The sequence below is a fragment of the Nannobrachium achirus genome (assembly GCF_963921795.1).
Source record: "Nannobrachium achirus genome assembly, chromosome: 2".
Taxonomy (NCBI): Eukaryota; Metazoa; Chordata; class Actinopteri; order Myctophiformes; family Myctophidae; genus Nannobrachium; species Nannobrachium achirus.
Window position 1 is genome coordinate 22,362,631 of NC_137811.1, and position 20,992 is coordinate 22,383,622.

General features: G+C 42.1%; 2 protein-coding genes across 2 annotated transcripts in view; one reads left to right on the forward strand and one right to left on the reverse strand.

Annotated features, from left to right (window-relative positions):
- Window positions 1-20,992, reverse strand: part of col14a1a (collagen, type XIV, alpha 1a) — a gene marked incomplete at its 5' end in the record, with an annotated part of 191,350 nt that overhangs the window by 79,539 nt on the left and 90,819 nt on the right. The window contains 6 exons of the mRNA XM_080752542.1: window positions 2,619-2,728; window positions 6,225-6,367; window positions 9,048-9,186; window positions 9,740-9,778; window positions 11,878-12,042; window positions 12,872-13,015. Coding sequence (XP_080608668.1) covers window positions 2,619-2,728; window positions 6,225-6,367; window positions 9,048-9,186; window positions 9,740-9,778; window positions 11,878-12,042; window positions 12,872-13,015 — 740 coding nt within the window. The remainder of the gene's footprint in view (window positions 1-2,618; window positions 2,729-6,224; window positions 6,368-9,047; window positions 9,187-9,739; window positions 9,779-11,877; window positions 12,043-12,871; window positions 13,016-20,992) is intronic.
- On the forward strand, window positions 13,969-14,916 carry LOC308307343 (transcription elongation factor A protein 1-like; the record flags this gene model as incomplete). The annotated part of the gene is made up of 1 exon (XM_080752558.1): window positions 13,969-14,916. One exon carries the CDS (start codon window positions 13,969-13,971, stop codon window positions 14,914-14,916), a length of 948 nt encoding a protein of 315 aa, XP_080608684.1.

The window sequence follows — 20,992 nt, forward strand, 5'->3', positions numbered from 1 at the left end:
TCATACATCAAGACTGTCATCTTTAAGTGACCATATTCTGACACCTCATTTACAAGCCTGATAACAATTCCCCCTGGTATCACCTTATCTGTCAAGGCTTATCGTTTCCTTTGAACAATGACACGCATTTATCCCATTCTGGCTCTTCGTTTTCCCTCAATCACGTCCTTTGCTTTGTTTCTCCTTCTTTATTTTGTCTATTTAATCATTCTTGTGCTTTTCTCCCTTCCCCTCTGAGGACTGAGCTTTCATAATTTCAATTAGAGAAGGAAAAACTTTAAACACTGCAAACCGAATAATAATAATATAATTGTTGCAGTACATGAAGAGGCCAACATGAACTTGTATCTGAGGACATCGTAGTGGATGAGGATAGAACTACTTGACACTTTCTCTGACTGATCAAAGTTGAACATAATGTGAACTGTTTCCGCTCTCTGTATCCTGTCTATCTCCTTAAGCTCTCGCTCCCTTTTTCTTGGTGATTCTCCCAGCTTTCCTCTGTCAGTCTTCCGATCTCTCTTTTCTTGCCATCTCTGTTCAGTGAGTCTCTGCATTTTCTTTGCCTTTGGTTTTTGAGGTCTCCATCTTAAGATCTTTGCGTGTGTGTGTGTGTGTGTGTGTGTGTGTGTGTGTGTGTGTGTGTGTGTGTGTGTGTGTGTGTGTGTGTGTGTGTGCCTGTGATTCATTGAGTAGCGGCAGCTCCTGCTGTATATTCCTGCACTCTCTCATGTGTCGTTATGTGCACACGCACGCACACACGCACACACACACACACACACACACACACACACACACACACACACACACACACACACACACACACACACACACACACACACACACACACACACACACACACACACACACAAACACTGCTGGAAGAAAAACAGCTATCCTCAGCCGTTAACTCTCTTACATTCCTGTTTTCACACTGCGACCAATAGAGAGAGAGAAAAGGAAACAGTCTTATGTGCGGCTACTCGATGGCATCTTTACTGAGAGAGAGGGTTGTTTTGAGATGTTTCTGCTCTGTTGGTTTGATTTGATTTGAAAGAAGTCCCAAAGGAGTCTATTAGACAGTTACTCTGAGAAAGTAACAAAAAAGGTCTCGCTTTGTGTCAGGGTGCTGGCAATATGAACACTGGTTTTGTTTGTTAAATAACTTCTAGTAATGTATGGTTTTAAGCGCAAACTTTATGAAAGATGTTATGGCATATGGCATCTGCTGAATTATACGATGAATGGTATAGAAAGTGATCATAACATAAATGTTATATGCTTCTTTTTTTACTGAACGTCTTTGTGCACACAGTCTACGATCTATTTCACATGGTGCTCGAAGGCAGGGTTTCTCAAAGTGGGTGCCGTGACGCTGTATAGGGTGTCTCAGAATACTTTTTTTTTTTTTGTGAATGTTTTCCCCAGAATAGCAGAATAAGGATGCTGGGTTTTAAGTGGTTAAACGCCAAGTATACATTTATTTTCCTCATGACATACTGTATCTTAGGGAGAGATATTTACATATTTGACATACGGTAAGTGCAGCGCCGGCGGGCCGTATACGCAGACTACGCACTCTGCGTAGGGCCCCCGCCGATCAAAAGGCCCCCCACCGCCCCCTCCTCAGCAGAAAAGAACTACTGCTGCATAATCGTTTTCAAACCGAAATCACGATGCGAAATCTCGCGATTAGCGAATCGCAAAGGCCACGGTTTCTCTGCGAAGTAGACTTCCCAAGCAATATGGAGACGTTTTAATTTTTTAAATCCCTTCATAATTGACTAAGCACTATCAAATCAAACTGTGGTGACTTTCTTTGCTTCCGCGCATCTCCACACCGCTGAAAGAGAAAGTGAATGTGATGTTTTGGCACAGTGGCCACTGTGCAGGAGCATGGGAACAGCATGGGAACTAGGGGTGCTGCAGGTGTTCCAGCACCCCTATGGGGAAGATTTCATTTTTTATTTAAATAAGAAAAGAACAAATCAAATATAGCAAAAATAAGTTGCCTGTTGTTGTCGTTTTTTATTTATTCATTTATATATTATAAATATATTTCCATTATAAAATGGATTAAAAAAACGATAAAAAATATTTTTTTATCTTTCTTATGCCCACCCAAATTTCTTATGCCCACCCTGTTAAAACTCATTGACTGCCAAGGCCCGAGTTTCCCGAGTTATTACAGTAGTAACAGGGTGCCACAGCCCGAGTTTCCCGAGTTGGAAGTTTGAAAAAAAAATAAAAAATCAATTTTTTTTTTATAAATTTTTTTCTAAAAATGCCTCAAATGTATTAGGCATGATCGCAATCGCGAAATTGCATGTTTAGCCGCATAACAAACACATCTTTCAAAATGTCAAAAATGGCTGTTTTGTCTGACTTTGAAGGCTTGTATCTCATGAATGCCTGAACGGATGGTGCATATATGGTGCATGGGCGTGCACGATCCGTGCACTAAAAATTTATCCGTGCACTAGAAATTTAGGAATGTGGCATCCTGGTACTTGGCGGCCATCTTGAAAAGGGCATTCAATGAGTTAAAATTGTTTAAATTATTACTTGTCTCACAAAAAAAGGAAACAACACCAGGAAAAAAGGAAAAAGAGACCAACCTTGTGGAAGCTGCCATGGAAGATCTTGTTGATCTCAGGTCCTTCAAAGGTGACCGTCTGGAAGTCTCCTTTATAGTCGTAGTTGAAGAAGGTCAGGGTCTTTCCAGAGTCTGAGGGGTGGGAGGTGAAGGACATAAATATTAGCAGCTGTAGTAACATAAACTGAGACCACAATGAAATGTGGTGAGTGGAGGACAGTTTTGAACAAAACCAGATTTTAAAACACTGTTGTACTGATACCTAGACACATCATGAACACATCCATACCTTTATTTATTGTTAATGATCAGTGGTGGAAAAAAAACACTCACCTTCATTACTTTAACACATTCCCCGCTATTTAACAATACCTTCGTACTCTATGGTGCCTCTGGTCTCCATAGACTTCCATGTAATTCATAGTGCACGGATCATGCACACCCATGCCTAGATAATGCACCACGTGTGTCCACATTGCTCACAGCTTTCAAACAAAAAAATCCGAATGGAAATCCGTTCAGGCATTCATGAGATACAAGCCATTATGTTTTCCTAAAATGTAAACAAAGATGGCTGCCATGTTTGATAGATGGGGTTGCTATGGGGGTTAAACATGCAATTTCGCGATTTCTATCATGCCTACTACATTTTTTGGGGTCCAAAAAAAAATTTGAAAAAATTTTTTTTGATTTTTTTTTTTTTTTTTCCAAAATGGCGGAAATTCTCGGGACTATCGGGCCTGGCAGGGAAAGACATTGAAATAATCTCGGGACTATCGGGCCTGGCATGCAATGAGTTAAGGAGTAGTTCAACCCCAAAATGACTTGTTTTCTATTGATTCCTCACGCCATGGAGACTTGGCTTTTGACGCATTCCTAAGACAATAATTTGATTACAGTAAATTTACCCCCATTCATTCCAGATGGGGGTCCCCATCCGGAAACAATGGGGGTACATTTTTTTTTTATTTTTTTTTTTACTTTTTTTGTCTGGGGAATGTGACAAAAAACTAAAAATGTTATTGAACTCAAGTCTCCATGGCACGACTAATCAATAGAAAACAAGTCATTTTGGGGGTGAACTACTCCTTTAACTCTTTGAGTGCCACCCTAGTCACCACTAGAGGGCGCCCAGTGGCCATAGAAAATCCCATAGAGATATGCTGGTATATGCAGAAGCCCTGCAGCCATGACTTGCCTGAACACTTTCCTTTGTGCATGTACAGGAAGAGGATGAAGTTAGCTTGAAGTTAGCTATTGGCTACCAAGCATTTTAGAAGCCTTATTTTCGTCAACTTAGCCATGATTAAACCTTGCACACCTCATGCATGGGAAAAAAACAGAGAAGAATGAGCTCTAAAAAATCCAATGCAATCCTGGATTGCATTGGAGTGGATTTGTGCAGTTTGTTCACAGCTTTCAAACAAAAAAATCCGATTGGAAATCCGTTCAGGCATTCTTGAGATAATCGCCATTATGTTTTACATGTTATGTAAACAAACATGGCTGCCCTGTATGTTAGATGGGGTTGTATGGGGGTGGAACATGCAAAATCGCGATTGAAATCATGTTCACTAGATTTGATGGGGTCCAAAAAAAAAAAAAAAAAAATTCAAAAAATTTTTTTTCAAATTTTTTTTTATTTTTTTTAAAGCCGAACTAGTTCGGGATTGGCACTCTGCGATACGCTAATAAAGCCGAACTAGTTCGGGATTGGCACTCAATGAGTTAAGTAAACGTGTCAATACTGCAATGAGAAATACTCGTACTAGTAAAAGTCAGTGATTCTAAATTTACTTGAGTAAAAGTGCAAAATATTTGTATCAAAATGAAATTAAAGTACAGGTATAAGTGCTCATTATGCATAATGTCCTGTTTCTGAAGTTTTCAAATGTATAAAATGTATAAAAAATCTTTTGAAAATAGCCGATCTACAAGCTCACAATGTGTTATATTACGACGCATTGTGAGCTTGTAGATCGGCTATTTTCAAATGGTCAAAAATTTATATTGGGCTGAAGTGGTTAATGTATCTGTTTTGTAATAGTAATCAAGACCTACAGTACAAAGTAACTACAGTTTTCAAATAATTGTAGCGGTTTAAAAATTACAATATTTGCCTCTGAGATGTAGCAAAGTAGAAGTAAAAGTATGTACAATTGGAAATACTCCAGCAAAGTAAAAGTACCTCAAAACTGTACTTAAGTACAGTACTTGAGTAAATGTACTTAGTTGCTAACGTCACTATTTAAAACATAATTGTACTATTATACCTAGACACATCCTCAACCTCAAACCTTTATTTATTATTAATGATAATGAACTGTCAGCATGTACCGTAGCAGATACATTTTTCATTTGCTTTCCGCCAAGAAACAGATCTCCACACTGACTGTCTGACAGTGTTTTTCATCTTGGAAACACTGATGGAAGTTTCATCTTCCATGAATGTTCAGTTGAACTGAAATATTGTATGTACATTAGCATGTTGACAGAGCCAGCTGAAATATTGTCGTAATTATTGTATACAGCAGGTTCCAGGGGGTCCCCAGCTACATTACTTAGTTACTGTAACTTATGTCACGAAAAGAGAGTTGAGCCAGAAGGCAAAGCTCTCCGTCTACCGATGGTCATGAAGTGTGGGTCATGACCGAAAGAATAAGGTCCCGGGTACAAGCCGACAAAATGAGTTTTCTCAGACGGGTGGCTGGCATCTTCAGTCACCTGAGAGAGAGTCGGAGTAGAACCGCTGCTCCTTTGCTTGGAAAGGAGCCAGCTAACCCCCCGGCTCCACCGGGCGCGTCGAGCGTCGCGTCAACGTCAACGCTGGGAACGCTCCCGTTTTAATCTATGAAGGGTGCTCCACTGCCGACGGCGACGTCAACGTTGGACGCTCCGGTGACGGCGTCCAAACTCGAAAATCGCCCCGGTTCAATTTTTTGACGGCGTCCACAACGTCCAGTCATGTATAAAATATGAATAAATGCTTTGTATATTTAAATGTAGGCTATATACATGCGTGTCTGCTGTTGGCTATCCATTCACAAGGGTGACTAGATGTCCCAAAATTCCTAGCATATTTTTTATGTAAATTTATGTATAAATACAACAGGCTATAATCATGACAAAACAAAGTGGTCAGTGGTGCATTGCTGCTCTCTGCTGTGAACATAGTGTGCTCTATACGTTCACATTCAGGTCACAAATAGTTTTATTCCTGTTTGAAAGTGATTTTCATGTTGTTTTGGAAATGGGCTATATTGGCCATAGAATGAATACCTCACAGTCACAGCCGCTGCGCTGCGGTGGAGCCGGTCGGACGTCAAAGTGACGTCAAGACGCAGAGCAACGCGACGCCGCCAGTGGAGCCCTGGGGTTAGGTGGTTCGGGCATCTAGTACGGATGCCTCACGAGCGTCTCCCTAGGGATTACATCTCCACACTGGCCTGGGAACGTCTGGGGGCAGTGGCTAAGGTTGCTTAGGAGAGGGAACACTGGAAATCTACAAGTGTCCATTTGGTTACCAACTCTCCATCATTTAGCTGGGGACCGCCTGGAATCCCCTCGAGGACCACTGGTTGAAAACCACTGCAGTAAAGCAATAAAAAAACAAAACAGGTAAACTCACTGTCCAGGATCAGTCCCACCAACGGCTCGTTGTCCTTATTGAGAATCTCCCACAATGCAAAGGGCTCCTGCGGGGTCTCAGGAAGTAGGCGGAGCATGATGGAGATGGTGTAGTCTGACGGCAAGCCTTCTGGGTGGAGGTATCTGGTACGCACACACACACACACACACACACACAGGCACGCACGCACGCACACAGACACGCACACACACGCACGCACACACACGCACACAGACACGCACACACACGCACACAGACACGCACACACACGCGCACACACACGCACACACACACACGCGCACACACACACAGATATTCAGCTCATCCGCATCTTAAAGCCAGCGAGTTCCAGAAAGCCCCTTGTAAACTCATAATGAAACGACCTTAGCACATTTAATCTCTGTCAATATCTTACTCTAAACCCATTTAGCATAGTCTTAAATAAAACAGATGCCATAACACAGCTCCTGAAAAGTCCCCTCTGTTTGTTATCTGAACTATATGAGATCCATATGAATATGAATGACATATGATACATATAGGTTCCGTATGGGGAAAACAGACGTGATCCCTGCTGGTCCCAGCTAGTGTGCACACATGCACAGCTCAGCCTGATCACATTAAATAATTAACCCATGACAATGTTGCTATATCATTGGTGCTCAAACCTTTTCATGTCAAGGAACCCCCAAAATGTATTTGGCCGTGGACACCCATCTGAAAATGTTTTGTTCCAGGGAGGGACCCCCAGAAGCAAAGATTCAAGTATCGCTTTAAATATATATATAGTTTATATTCAGAAGATTTTCAAGTTTTTCCACGATTAAAAACAAATAGCAGATCTCTATTGTAATAGTCAGATATTTGATATTGACTGTTGACTACTGTTTGAATCACGCGTTGCGAAGACCTCTTTACAGATCAAACTGAAATGCTGAATATAATGGGTAGGCTATACTTCAACAAATAACAGCAAACACAGATATGAATATAAAGCTCAGAAGTTGTTCAAGTTTTAAACCCTTTAACCAACTGAATCAATGAATCAAAAATCACAACACAGGCATTATAGTTAAATACGCAGATCATGAATCTCTGCCTTCAAGAAATTCTGTGTCTTGTGCACGTTCGCATGCATGCTCGTATTGATCTTTCAATCAAAGTCTGCGTTTCTCCAAACGATCCCAAAACAGAACGAAAAAAAAAAAGAAATCCAAAAGAAGAATTAATCCACCCCAGAAACAAAGGTAAAACAATAGAAAATCTAAACATACTACCTCACAAAAGATAGGACGTTACCCTTAAAGAATGGCCTAAGGACTATGTTTAACCATAGGCATATTCTTTTCAATGGCATATTAAAAAACATCCTTCTAAAACATAATGTGGCAGTGCTACACCATCAGAGCACAGATGTTAAAACAGTGAAACGTTTAAACCTGTACTCTGTGCACGTTACGGTGTGGACTGCATGAAGAAAGAATATTATGTTCCAAACAAACTGGAGGATTTCCTTTAGTTTATTCTATCATAATTGAACATGCTCCATTTGGCAGCAGCTTTTCTGTCAATTTGACTTCAATTTCAAAGTCAATTTGCTGCATTCTCAGTATTAATTTGCTGTTTAAAAGGCGGGGATTAGTGAAGCCTGGATTTCATCAATCACAATGATCTATTTTCCGATAAACATTAAATTGTTTAATGCGGAAGAATTTAATTGATTTGGTGAATAAGGGGCCTCATCATAATTAACCTAAACCCAATCATAATGTCCTACATCTACTGCTAGGAGGTCGTTGTATTGAATTTAAATATTAAGATGAATGTTTGGACAGTTAGCCTGCAGATGACACACATGGTCTTGGTTCAATGTAATGTACAATGTAGTATGATAACACACAATGTTGTCCTGACATCTATGAACGTGTAAAGAAGCTCAAAATACTATTGTTTGCATATTGTCGCTGTTGTATGTCCAAAACCGTTTGTTTTGTATTTATCATTTTTAAAATGATTTAAACTAGTGAAAACAGACGATCTACAAGCACACAACGCCTCGCACCGTGAGTAAAAGTATCAATACTGCAATGTAGAAATTCTCTGTTCCAAGTAAAAGTCCAGAATTCAAAATGTACTTGAGTAAAAGTGGACGTAGCATTTGTCCAGCATGAGATGACAGATGAGACCCCAGCTATATCAACTCAGGGGATAGTTAACTACTTGACTAACGTTAGTCAAGTATGAACAGATACCTGTTCATTCATTAACAACCGTTTCCCCCGTTTTAACACAGTCAGTGGATTATGGCATGATTATTAGGCCACCAGACTGAGTAACTTATTAAACTAACGAGTCTACCAAACAAACAGCCTACTTGATGGGCTGAGACACCAGGGCGTCTCGGTACAGTCTGTAACAGGGGTTATACAACGGGTAGTCGGGCTCTCAATGAAAAACAGGCTCTCCAACAGTGCAGATAACGAGCACTACTGCACTGTCTCATCAAGCAAAGAATTCAGCTGTGCGCTCTCCTTCTCTCCACACTATGCTAGGCGGCTAGGCTAGCAGTTTTCATGTGAAGTTCAGGGACATAGTAGCTAAATGTGGCATTAAAGAATTACAAATTCCTATCGAATATCTTAATTACAATGAAATTAAGTTGACGTGTTTTTTTTAAGGGCAACAGTTGTATAATCGCAACATTACACACTTCAGTCCTGCCTACGGAACTCGTCTTCGGCTCGTTCCTGCAGCAAAACTGTCGTGCCAGATAACCGTGATAATGCACACCCTCTTGTGTAATATTGCTTAAAAACAACCTACTTGGTGGGCTGGGACACCAGGGCGTCTCGGTGCAGCCTGTAACAGGGGAAGCTGTTGAAGGAACCCGGCTCCAGAGACACTCCAGGCACCGTGCTGTACTCCTTCTCCACCAGACCAAACATCTCCATCATACGGAAACCTGAACGGAGACGGCACACCATCATCATCAGTGGTGGAAAAAGTACTTTTTTTGACTTATCAATAAGTATCAATACTGCAATGTAGAAATACTATGTTACAAGTAAAAGTCCAGAGTTCAAAATTGACTTGAGTAAAAGTGCAAGTATTGGTATCTAAATGGTACCAAAAATATATGTTTCAAAATAGTAACCAAAGTTTTCAAATAATTAAAAAGTACAATATTTGCCTCTAAGATGTAGCGGAGTTTACTGTAAGTAAAAGTATCGAAAATTTGAAATAGCCTACTCCGGTAAAGTAAATGTACCTCAAAATTGTTCTTAAGTACAGTACTTGAGTAAATACTTTACACTACTGATCATCATCATCATCATCATCATCGTCGCCGTCATCGTCATCATCTTTTGTGCTATCATCACCGTCATAGTTACTATGAATAGCATGCTCATTGTCTGTAATAATCATCATCGTTGCTGCTAGTGTCACCATCATTCATCCTTTCTCATGGTTAACAGTATGTTCTTCAGATTGTGTGCGTGGTTCAAGTGTCTCACCTGCCATGGTGTTTCCACTCATCAGAACGGATGGACAGGCTGGAAGACAGAGATGTTTCTGTAAGTCTGTGCATGTTATTTTAATAGCGCAACATATCACTCACCTGAGTAACTAGGATTGGGAACCTGCACAAGCCACCCATCCCATGATAGGTCAGGAGTATAGGTCTTTACTCTTTACACACCAGGGGTGAATTAGCCAATAGCGAATTTGCGAAAAATTCGCTTTTTATTTAAAACCTTATAAAGACTAAAGGCACTCTGTTCCATTGTTTGTGGGCATGTCCAAGAATAAAGGAGTTTGGGGAGGAGGTTAGAAAGGAGCTACAACGGATACTACTTATTAACATTGAGCTAGATCCAAAACTCTTCTTATTAGGCCTTTACCCGATCGACCATAGGATAAAAAACAACGAGATGAAATTTCTGGATCTTGGGTTCCTACAAGCCAAAAGGGTTATCGCCCTTTCATGGAAAAAGACAGGGAAACCTAGCATCGCTCAGTGGTTTAAGGAACTGTCTTTGTGCCTTCCATTAGAAAGAATCACATATACTCTCAAAAACAAACAGGAGCTGTTTGAGAAGATATGGGGGAGCTTTGTTCAGTATATAAAGGGCAATGACCTTTCTCACTTGTTGGAGGAATCGGAAGTGGGGTAATTGCACTCTCTGCAGGCACTTGTTCGGCCTTGTGGCTTGGGACTCTGTAAGTGTTAATGGTATATGTGCTCATTTTTGTTTGTTTCTATTTTTGTAAGCTGATGTTTTTGTTTTTGTTTTTGTTTCTCGTATGTAGTGTCATTCAAGTTATTTTATTGCAGTTTGTATTTTCATTTTCATTGTCATGTATTTGTATTTGTTGTGTTTCTCTAAAAAAGAAAAAAAAAGAATATAAACATATTGTTACCTTATACCTTATAAAGACAATGCAAGCTTCCACACCGACCACAAATTTCGAAAAAGCGTTTTTTTATTCGCTCTTGTGTCGAATTTAGCAATCGTTCGCAGGCGAACTCCTCTCTCTCTCTGTATCAAAGCAAGCTCACTCTATCCTATTTAAAGAGAGAGTGCATTGAGGCCGAGGGGAACGTCTTATGTGTGTGGCTGCTAGCTAGTATTGCCGTCAGCGGTGGAAAAAATACTCAAATTTCTTACTGGTAAAAGTATGGTTCATGTGTTTTATTATAATTTACATCTGCAAAAAGACTATCTAATGTTTTAAAATAAATAGTTGGGTAAAACACAATAGGATCCGAAAGTAGTGGAGTAGAAGGAAAGTACTGGAAATTGGACTGAAGTACAAATACCAAGTACCAAGTACAGTACTCAAGTATATGTACTTTACACCACTACTGCTGCTGCTGCGAGCCTGTGTGCGGGGCTGCTGTGATGTGATGTGATGGGTTGCATGAGCCCCAAACAATTCGCCCAACAGATAACTTTATTCAATTTGGCAAATATGGTGTATATGGGAAAAGGCGTAAGGTGAATACTTCGCATTTTTTGGTCGCTTTTTCGCGACGCTTCGCTAATTCGCCGGTGTGTAAAGACCTTATATCTCCTGTTTCTGCATCATGAGACGGCTTGATGTATGAGTACACCCCCTGGACATGATGTACAAGTACATACCCAGGCCATGACGTTATGTCTCAGGGACTTACCCCAAATCCAACCCTTGATACCGAGTGCCAAACAGGGGCATCGGGTACAATTTTATAGTCTTTGGTATGTGACTCGGCCGGGGATTGAACCCCTACATCCTAACCTCAGGGCAGACACTCTAACCACAAGGCCATTGAGCTGGAACTCACCAGAGTACACATTCTCAAATATAAAAAAAAAATCGACACCTTTGCTCATGCTCGCTCTCTGTGTCACTGTCTCTGTGTGTCTCTCTCTCTCTCTCTCACGCACGCACGCACGCACGCACGCACGCACGCACGCACGCACGCACGCACGCAAGCACGCACACACACGCACACACGAGCACTCTCTTGCAGCACTCTCTCAACTTGCATAACTTCCTGCGAGTTCAGCCCGACTGCTTGTGTATGTGTGACACTCTCTTTCTGTTGTTCTCTCTCTGGTTCGGCTGTTGTTTCATTTCATTCTCTCTCTCATCATCATCTGTTACTCACTAGCGGTGGCCGCTTCGCAGACGAAGGTGATGAGCTGCTCCTCGATTTTCTTCACAGCGTCCAGGTCGTCGACAAAGAAGACGTGTCTGTCGCTGGGTTTACTGGCAATGTTCACCAGCTCCCCGTAATCGGCGTCCGCGAAGCCAATGGCAAAGATGATATAACCTGGGAAAGGAGTCCAACACAAAGGAGTTGTATTCATCATTTGCGAGGCGTTTGAAGCAGGGCTTTACTTAATGAAAAAACGTACAAATTTGAAACTTGGAGATAGAAGGTGTCTGGCCGACATTGGCGATTATTATGTTGAAAGCCAAGGCGCAGCTTGGGAATGAAACTCATGGTTAAAAAATGCTGTCAAAATCAACACTGCACCAAACTGTAAGGTTTACAGTTTGGTGCAGTGTTGATTTTGACAGCATTTTTTAGTTTGTTTTTGTTGTAGTCATAGTCTTTTGAATAAAATTCCATTTAGTTTTAGTCATATTTTAGACATCTGAGAAGTTTTAGCGTTAGTAGTCTAGTTTTAGTCGACTAATATCATAAGACTTATGGTCGACTAAATCTACAGTTTATTTTGTCAACAAAATGTTATTTTGCCGGGACTTGATGGTGTTGTAATGCCTGACTTTACACTTTGTTGCACGTTGAAAATAGGCGATCTACAGTATAAGCTCACAGTGTGTCACAGTGCGACGCATGGTAAGCTTGTGGATCTGCTATTTTCACCAGATTTTCAGAGCGCAACCAAACATAAAATGACTTGTCTTTTAGCTCTACTGGATCTCTTCTCCACTAGTCCCTCCCTAACATTTTAGTCTAGTTTTTTTTGGTGGACGAAATTATCAATATATTTAGTCTAAGTTTTAGACATCGTAGCTTAGTTTTTGTTTAGTTTTTATTCCGTTTTATTCAGTGAAAAAAGGTAGTCGACGAACGATGTTTCGTCATAGATTTAGTCTGCGAAATCAACACTGCTATCATTGTTTTAACTCACCCTCCATCTGCATCTCCTTGGACACCTTGTTGACGTCGTCTTGGGAACGGCCATCAGTCAGGACCACCAGGACCCTGGGAACGCCCCTCCTGGCCCCGCCCTCTGGCGTGAAGATGGAGTCCTTCACGTGTTTAATGGCCCGACCTGAGGAGACAGAAGGACAGGTCACTCCTCAGCACACAGCTTCTATGGAACTGGAACCTGGTACTAAACGGCTTTACAACTCTTCTTTACAGGAGGATAATTTAATAGCAAACAAGAATCTTATTGTGAGATGAATGTTATTATCCTCTATTATATTTAATTATATTATGCACACCTGTGACTCTACAGAGCCACAGCATTGTTAACCACATTTACAGCACAAATAGGCCATTCAGTTTACCTCTCTAATGCATTCACCATTTTTAATTTGATTAGGGCCATGCACCAAAACTTGTACACGCACGCACGCACGCACACACACACTCAGGTCTCCAGGTCCTGGCTGCATGGGGTGGCGGTGTCCTTCACGCAGATGCTAGCAGATCATTAAAAAGAGAGCTTCAAGTCCTCAAAAAGACAAGCACAAATCTTAATATTCTGCTTGTAGTCACACCACAAACGTTCCTGGATAATAAAGTCAGACATCACTGATTGAGTTTGTACTGGAGTGGACATCCCTGCCAGTGGTGTAGGTCCCCAGTTAACAGTTTAAAGTAGTTTGGTCCTGAAGTGGGGAGACGTATAGAATATTGTTGGAGTTTACCCAAATATGGGTTTCCAGCCTGTTTGTGCTCCGTTCGGCGATTTGTTTTCTCTCTCCGCACTAGAGACAATACAAAATGTGGAACGGAGCGACCAGGCTAGTGTTCCAATCCACACATCATCAATATTTGCCTAAATATTTAAATATTAGTATATAGGACTAAATACTCCATATTTGGGGAAATGTTTGACGATGTCATGAAATACCACATCACGTCACAGGGCTCGTCACAGTATAAAATAATACATCCACAACAGGAGGAACTAGTCCTGTCTGCTCCTGCTGTGTGCTCCATCAAGCAGACTCCGTCATCACATTTCCTTTCTTGTCGCCCCCTCTCTTCTCCAAAATGGGCAAAACGGACGAAGAGGTGATCATTAGAATCTCCAAGAAATTCGATAAAATGGCTCAGAAGAAAAGCGAGTCCGGGGCCTTGGAGCTGCTGAAGGAGCTGCGGCGCCTCCCCATGTCTCTGGAGCTGCTCCAGTCCACTCGCATCGGGATGTCCGTCAACGCCGTCCGCAAGCAGAGCGCCGACAAGCAGGTGGCGTCCCTGGCCAAGACCTTGATCAAGTCCTGGAAGAAGCTTGTGGAGGACGAGCCCGCGGGCGAAGACAACTCTTCAACTCCTCCGTCAAAGAGGAGAAAGCAGTCGACGCCCGTCTCTCCCTCACAGGGAACCCCGGAGGAGCCCAACGAGGAGAGCGGCAGCCCCAGCAGTAGCACCTCCAGCAGCAAGAGCGAGGCCGCGGACGTTCCGACCAACGCGCTCATCTCCACGTTCCCCCGCGCGCCCGGCACCTCCGACCCGGTCAGGATCAAGTGCAGGGAGCACCTGTCCTGCGCCCTGCAGACGGGCGACGACTACATCGCCATCGGCGCCGACTGCGAGGTGCTCGGCGCGCAGATCGAGCAGTGCATCTTCCAGGAGTTAAGGAGCACCAACATGAAGTACAAGAACCGTGTCCGGAGCCGCATCTCCAACCTGAAGGACGTGAAGAACCCCAACCTGAGGAGGACCGTTCTGTGCGGGAACGTGTCCCCCGAGCGCATCGCCAAGATGACGTCCGAGGACATGGCCAGCGACGAGCTCAAGGAGATGAGGAAGAACTTGACCAAAGAGAGCGTGAGGGACCACCAGATGGCCACCATGGACGGCACAGAGTCTGAGCTGCTGACCTGCGGCAAGTGCCATAGAAAGAAGTGCACCTATACGCAGATTCAGACTCGTAGCGGTGATGAGCCGATGACCACATATGTATTCTGTAATGAGTGTGGAAACAGATGGAAGTTCTAAATTAACAATAATATATTATTACATATACCCTATCCAGAATTCCCAGACCAGGAATCTATCTGAAAACAGTTTTTGTTACCAAGCCCACACGTTGCCACAGGAATATACCACTGCTTATTATTTGTATTTTGTTCCCTTGCCTCTTTATCAAACATTTTAACACTGTAGCTCTCTGTGAGAGGCGGGATGTCTACAAATGGGTCTGTCTGTCTGTCTTGTCTGTCCAGGGCTAATATGGCAAACCACTGGACCAATCAGCACCAAGTGTTCAGAGCAAACATCCAGTATACGATCCGCCACACATTTTTTTTCTTCACTTTTGGAAATATTTTTTTAATGTTTGAAATACATTTTATAATTACAAATGGTAAATGGTGCATTTATATAGCACATTTATGGTGCTTTACATAGATTGTGTATTACATTCACCCACACACACACACACACACACACACACACACCGATGGCGGAGGAAAACAGGCAAGGCACCATACCAGCTTAATGGGAGCAACTAGGGGTTCAGAGTCTTGCTCAAGGACTCTTCGACACTAACTCTGGGGGAGCCCGGGATCGAACTCCTCCGTGTTCTAAGACTCTACCCCTGAGCCACTGCCTCCTTTAAGTAATGGATGGAAGTTAAGTGAATTGGAACCAAGGGGCTAGCATCCGGCTTGTAAGTTGAGGTCTGGAGCATGTAGATGGGTCTGCAGTCCTTGACTGCAACACCACCACAGCACACTTCCATCACTGTTTCGACCTGAAAAGTCACATCCTTACAAGCATCAAACATGGCATCAGCAAATGTCTGTCCAATGTAGTACTACTGCACTTCAGATTTAAACTCGGTGGCATTCATAAACTGACTCTGTCGTGGGCTGCGTGTCAGCTCACAAAACATGTTCCTCATGTTGAAAAAACATCGGATATAGCATTCCGGCTTGTAGGTTGAGGCCGTGGAAGTGACAGTTCATATGTATGGCCGCTAGTTTCTCTATTTCCCCACTACTGGTGTCAGAAACTCTCTTCAAGTGGATGTTTTTTTTTGCTTTTTACACTTGATTTTATTACCTTAATAAACATTGTCTTAAGTGCTTGCTTCCAGTCGCTAGTTTAAAGTCTTCTTTCAATCACCATGATATGCTTTTTTTGTTAAATTATGGTCCCATTTATTTAAAATTGATGATCAAGTAGCGTAGGAGGGGTGTGGCTTGTTTGTGATTGACAAGCTCCCAACCAATAGCATTTATTGACCCATCCCTGCTGTGTCCCAACCAATAGCATTTATGTCCGGATGTAGTAGCAAAATAGGCTTCATTTACGGTCTGTATTGTCTATAGGCTGTCCATCTTTTTTACGGTCTATAACTGAAACCTGCCCAAATATGGTCATACTACATCATAGATACGTCATACTGTAGATGACTGACACCACAGACCGACCACATGAAGTCCCAGATCCACATGTTACAGTAGGTCATTCCCAACCACTTTCCCTTGGAGCCCCTCTTATATCTTACTCAAACGGAAGACCCCCCACAGGTGCACGTGTGCACAAACACAAGCATGCACCTTAAGAAGCTTAAACTATAGTTATTACTTAGACTGGACAAATAGCAGAAATAGCAGATCCACACTCTCCCAGCGTGCATCATGATGCATGAGCTTAAATGTACTATATGATTGACAAGATATATTATATATTAATTAACCAAAAATGCAAGTTGATTTTAAGGACTATTGTACCTCCAAACAGAAATGGCCTCGCGACCTACAGTGTGTGGTTATTGTGTGGTTGTTCTGTAGAATCTACCAAATAACCACACAGACAGTTAGCACCGCTCAATGATTCATCAAGTACGTTACGGCCATATTACGCCCCATATTTTGGTCGTACCGGCTTTTCCGACAAGTTAGTAGTCAGATTCATCAATGTTATATTGTCTGGGATTTATGCAGGAGACCCGTTGGGAAATACACCAGCTCCCAGGCTGACTTACCAGATCTACATGTTAAGGCTGTTATTAGAATGCTTTATTCTTCATGTGAAAAAAATAAGAATTTGACCATTCTGCCCAACATTTGCCAACAAATGTATTTAAAAAAAATCACACCTAATGCATAACGTCTTTGAGTCTAGGATGTACAGGCTATGCTACACACACACGTTTTGCTATGGCAAAACGCGGAGGAAAAAGGCTACAAACATACGACATATGACATCACTAGACAAACATGATGCTACGTACACACATTTTGCTATGGCAAAACGCTGAGGAAAAATCTTCCCTCCCTGACCGACACTATCCTGCAGCCCCCCACACCACCAGAACATGTCCGCCCGCCTGGCGTAGAGTCCGCCTGCGAGAAGGAGACGCCGGGGTGAAACCAAATAGACCCTTCATTTGGTCTGATTTTACGCTCGCAAGAGTTAAAGATCTCTAAGGGTCTATTTGGTTACCAACTCTCCATCATTTAAAGGACCACCTCACCTCTGGGACGACCAGATCTTATTTTATTGTTGTTTCGGACACGATCAACACAATCCTGAGTTGTTTTTTTTGTTCAATCTGTGTTTTTAGATATTGTAGTATTTCAGCATGCAACAACTGGTCATATGATGCATTTTCTGAAAAACAAAGATTGAACACAAAGAATAACTCAGGATTGTGTTGATCGTGTCCCAAACAACAATTAAATAAGATCTGGTTGTCCCAGAGGTGAGGTGGTCCTTTAACTGGAGACCACCTGGGAACCCCCTCAAGGACCAGCACTGGTGGTCCCCAGACCACCGGTTGAGAACCACTGCAGTAGACTACTGTATATACCGGTATTAATCACATGATTGAATGCCACTGTGTATAGCCTAATAAGTCTTACCATTTGATGAGTAAACAGTGGAACACTCTGAGGTAGAAAAGGCTTATAATATAGCCTAACTCATATATGGCCACGGGTGTGCAAGTTGCAAGTTGGCACCTTGACAGAGTGCAGTCTAGTTATTGTATATATTTGTACGCTTAAGTGACAGATAGGCTACAGGGAATAAATCGTTTGTTTACTCAAATGGACACATTTGGACATCAGTTATTGAGCACACGTCTGAACTTCCTCGGCGACCAGTGGTGCCTAAAGTATAGGACTTGGGCACTACAATGATGTCTCCTGTATGCATAGTACCATAGTGTGTGTGTGTGTGTGTGTGTGTGTGTGTGTGTGTGTGTGTGTGTGTGTGTGTGTGTGTGTGTGTGTGTGTGTGTGTGTGTGTGTGTGTGTGTGCGACCGATGCGTGTGTGTCATATTACCTCTCTATCTCTGAATTTCTAGACCATTTCAGCCTCAACGCCCTCCCCTCCTTTTTAGTTTACTTCTTCACTGAAGCTGTCACAGAAGACAAATGACAGACTTGTGGCTGGTAAACAGCGCTGTTGTCACAGACCTACTGTACCAGTAATACATCTGTTTCTACACCGTTCTATCACACTGGGTCAGACTGCAGGTAGCCAGGCATGACAAGAAATGAGAGGAGAGGAGAGGAGAGGAGAGGAGAGGAGAGGAGAGGAGAGGAGAGGAGAGGAGAGGAGAGGAGAGGAGAGGAGAGGAGAGAAGAGAAGAGAAGAGATGGCGCAGAGAGACTGTGAGACAGATATTTAGGACAAAGAAAGAAAGAAAGAAAGAAAGAAAGAAAGAAAGAAAGAAAGAAAGAAAGACAGAAAGATCAGGGGTCCTCAACAGGGGGGGGGGGGGGTCCGGGAGAGTTACTACAAGGGGGGGCTGCCAAATCTTTGTGTAATAAGTAAGGCTGGGACTTTAACTGATTAATTGCGATTAATTAATTACAGAAAATTAACGCGATTAAAAAAATTAACACATTCTAATCGCACATAGTTTTTGCACCACAGAACCTGCAGTTTCGGGAATACCGATCATAGCGATGCACCAACCAAGAACAAACGCAAAGGGAGAAGTAGCCGATCAGAGCGCTTTGCTTGGCCCAGTGGATGCGAAATTTAGATTTAAAAAACTCACTCGTTGATTCACACGTACAACAAAATGTGTTTTACTAAATGCTTCTCAGGTCAAATATCAATGTGCGATTAAAATGCGATTAATTGCGATTAATTAATCACAGAGCCTGTAATTAATTAGATGTGTGGTTAAATGTCTGAAAATACACACAAAAAAGAAAAACATTAATTTACACAACACTGATTGTCACTGAAGCTACCTATGAAATATATCTGAACAAGTCCAACCTGCAACACCATTTTATACAATATAGCAGGGGTCTTCAATGTTTTCAGGCCAAGGACCCCTTAGTTGAGAGAGAGATGAAGCAGGGACCCCCACAACCTGTTCATAGATTCCATATCGTTTCATTGTTTGACGGCACGATTATCAGTGTATTTTGGATTCATGTCAATTTATGTTTTTAGATATTTAACCACTTGAACCGTCAATACTTAATACACTTGACCTTTCACCCTGTACTTAGCCTGCTCTTTTTTCCCCTCTACACCAAAGCTTGTTGCCAAAAATAGCCGATCTACAAGCTCACAACGCCTTGGCTAAAGTTCTCCGAATATGGACACTAGGGTTCAAGTGGTTAATATAAAAAAAAGGAGAGAAAAGGTTTCTATCACACAAAGATTTGGAGGACCCCCTGTTGTAACTCTGAGGACCCCCTAGGGGTCCCGGGCCCCCTGTTGAAGACCCCTGCAATATAGTAGTGGGGGGGGGGGGGGGGGGTGCTCCTGCTTCATCTCTCTCTAAAGCCAGAGGGTCCTTGGCCTGAAAAGCGTTGAAGATCCCTGCGATAGAATAGATAGATATGTCCAGGGGTCCCGGGATCAACGGCCCGGCATAAATCAGCTGTCCCTCCCTATGTGTGTCAGTGGCCTGTGTTCCATCAATCCTCTCTGTGTCTGCTGCGTTCTCAGGAGGCTCTTAGCCTCCAGTACCCCACACTGCTCACTCTGAATCAATCCAGACTGCTCCATCGAGAGCAGACACACACATCCACACACTTCTTACAATGATGCTGGGCTGAAGCAATCCAAAACTGTTGGACCAAGACTACACACACTGTAGAACATGGGGTCTTAGGGGGTCCTCAGAGTTACTACAGGGGGTCCTCCAAATCTTTGTGTGATAGAAACCTTTCCCCCCCTTTTTTAAATTAACCACTTGAACCCTAGCGTCCATATTCAGAGAACTTAAGCCAAAAATAGCAGATCTACAAGCTCACAACGCCTCGCGCTGCGAGGCGTTGTGAGCTTGTAGATCGGCTATTTTCGGCAAAGAGCTTTGGTGTAGAGGGGAAAAAGAGCAGAGTAAGTACACAGTGAAAGGTCAAATTTATTCGGTAATGATGGCTCAAGTGGTTAAACATCTGAAAACACAAATTGACATGAATCCAAAATACACTGATGATTGTGCTGTCAAACGATGAAACTATATGGAATCTATGAAAAGGTTGTGGGGGTCCCTGCTTCATCTCTCTCTCAACTACGGGGTCCTTGGCCTGAAAACGTTGAAGACCCCTGCTGTAGAATACAACTAATAAAACATGTACTGGTATATACGGTACTATATATATATATATATATATATATATATATATATATATATATATATATATATATATATATTTTTTTTTTTATGTGAATTGTTTTATTTGCTTGTGAGCTACCTTCCTACTGCTTCCCGGATGCAGGAGGTGAACTAGAATTCTGTATGTACAGATTATGATAGTATAAATAATACTTTGTTTCGTTTGCCATTACTGTAGGTTCATCAGCCTACAAACTGTGAATTTGAATTAAAAAAACATCAAAGTGTCGCTATCCTAAAAAAGTAAAATCCACACTTGTGCACTCTTTAAATTTAAATGTACTCTTTAAATTTAAAATTAAATTTAAATTTAAATTTAAAGAGGGTACGGGTACTAGTTTCTCAGATTACTGCTCCATTTCCAGCTTTTACTGGAAGAGTTGGATAACCCATTAAATGCAACCCTCTTACACTTGCAATCCTCTTTGGTGTTCTAGAAAGATAACTGTCTACCGGTTATAGTCAAA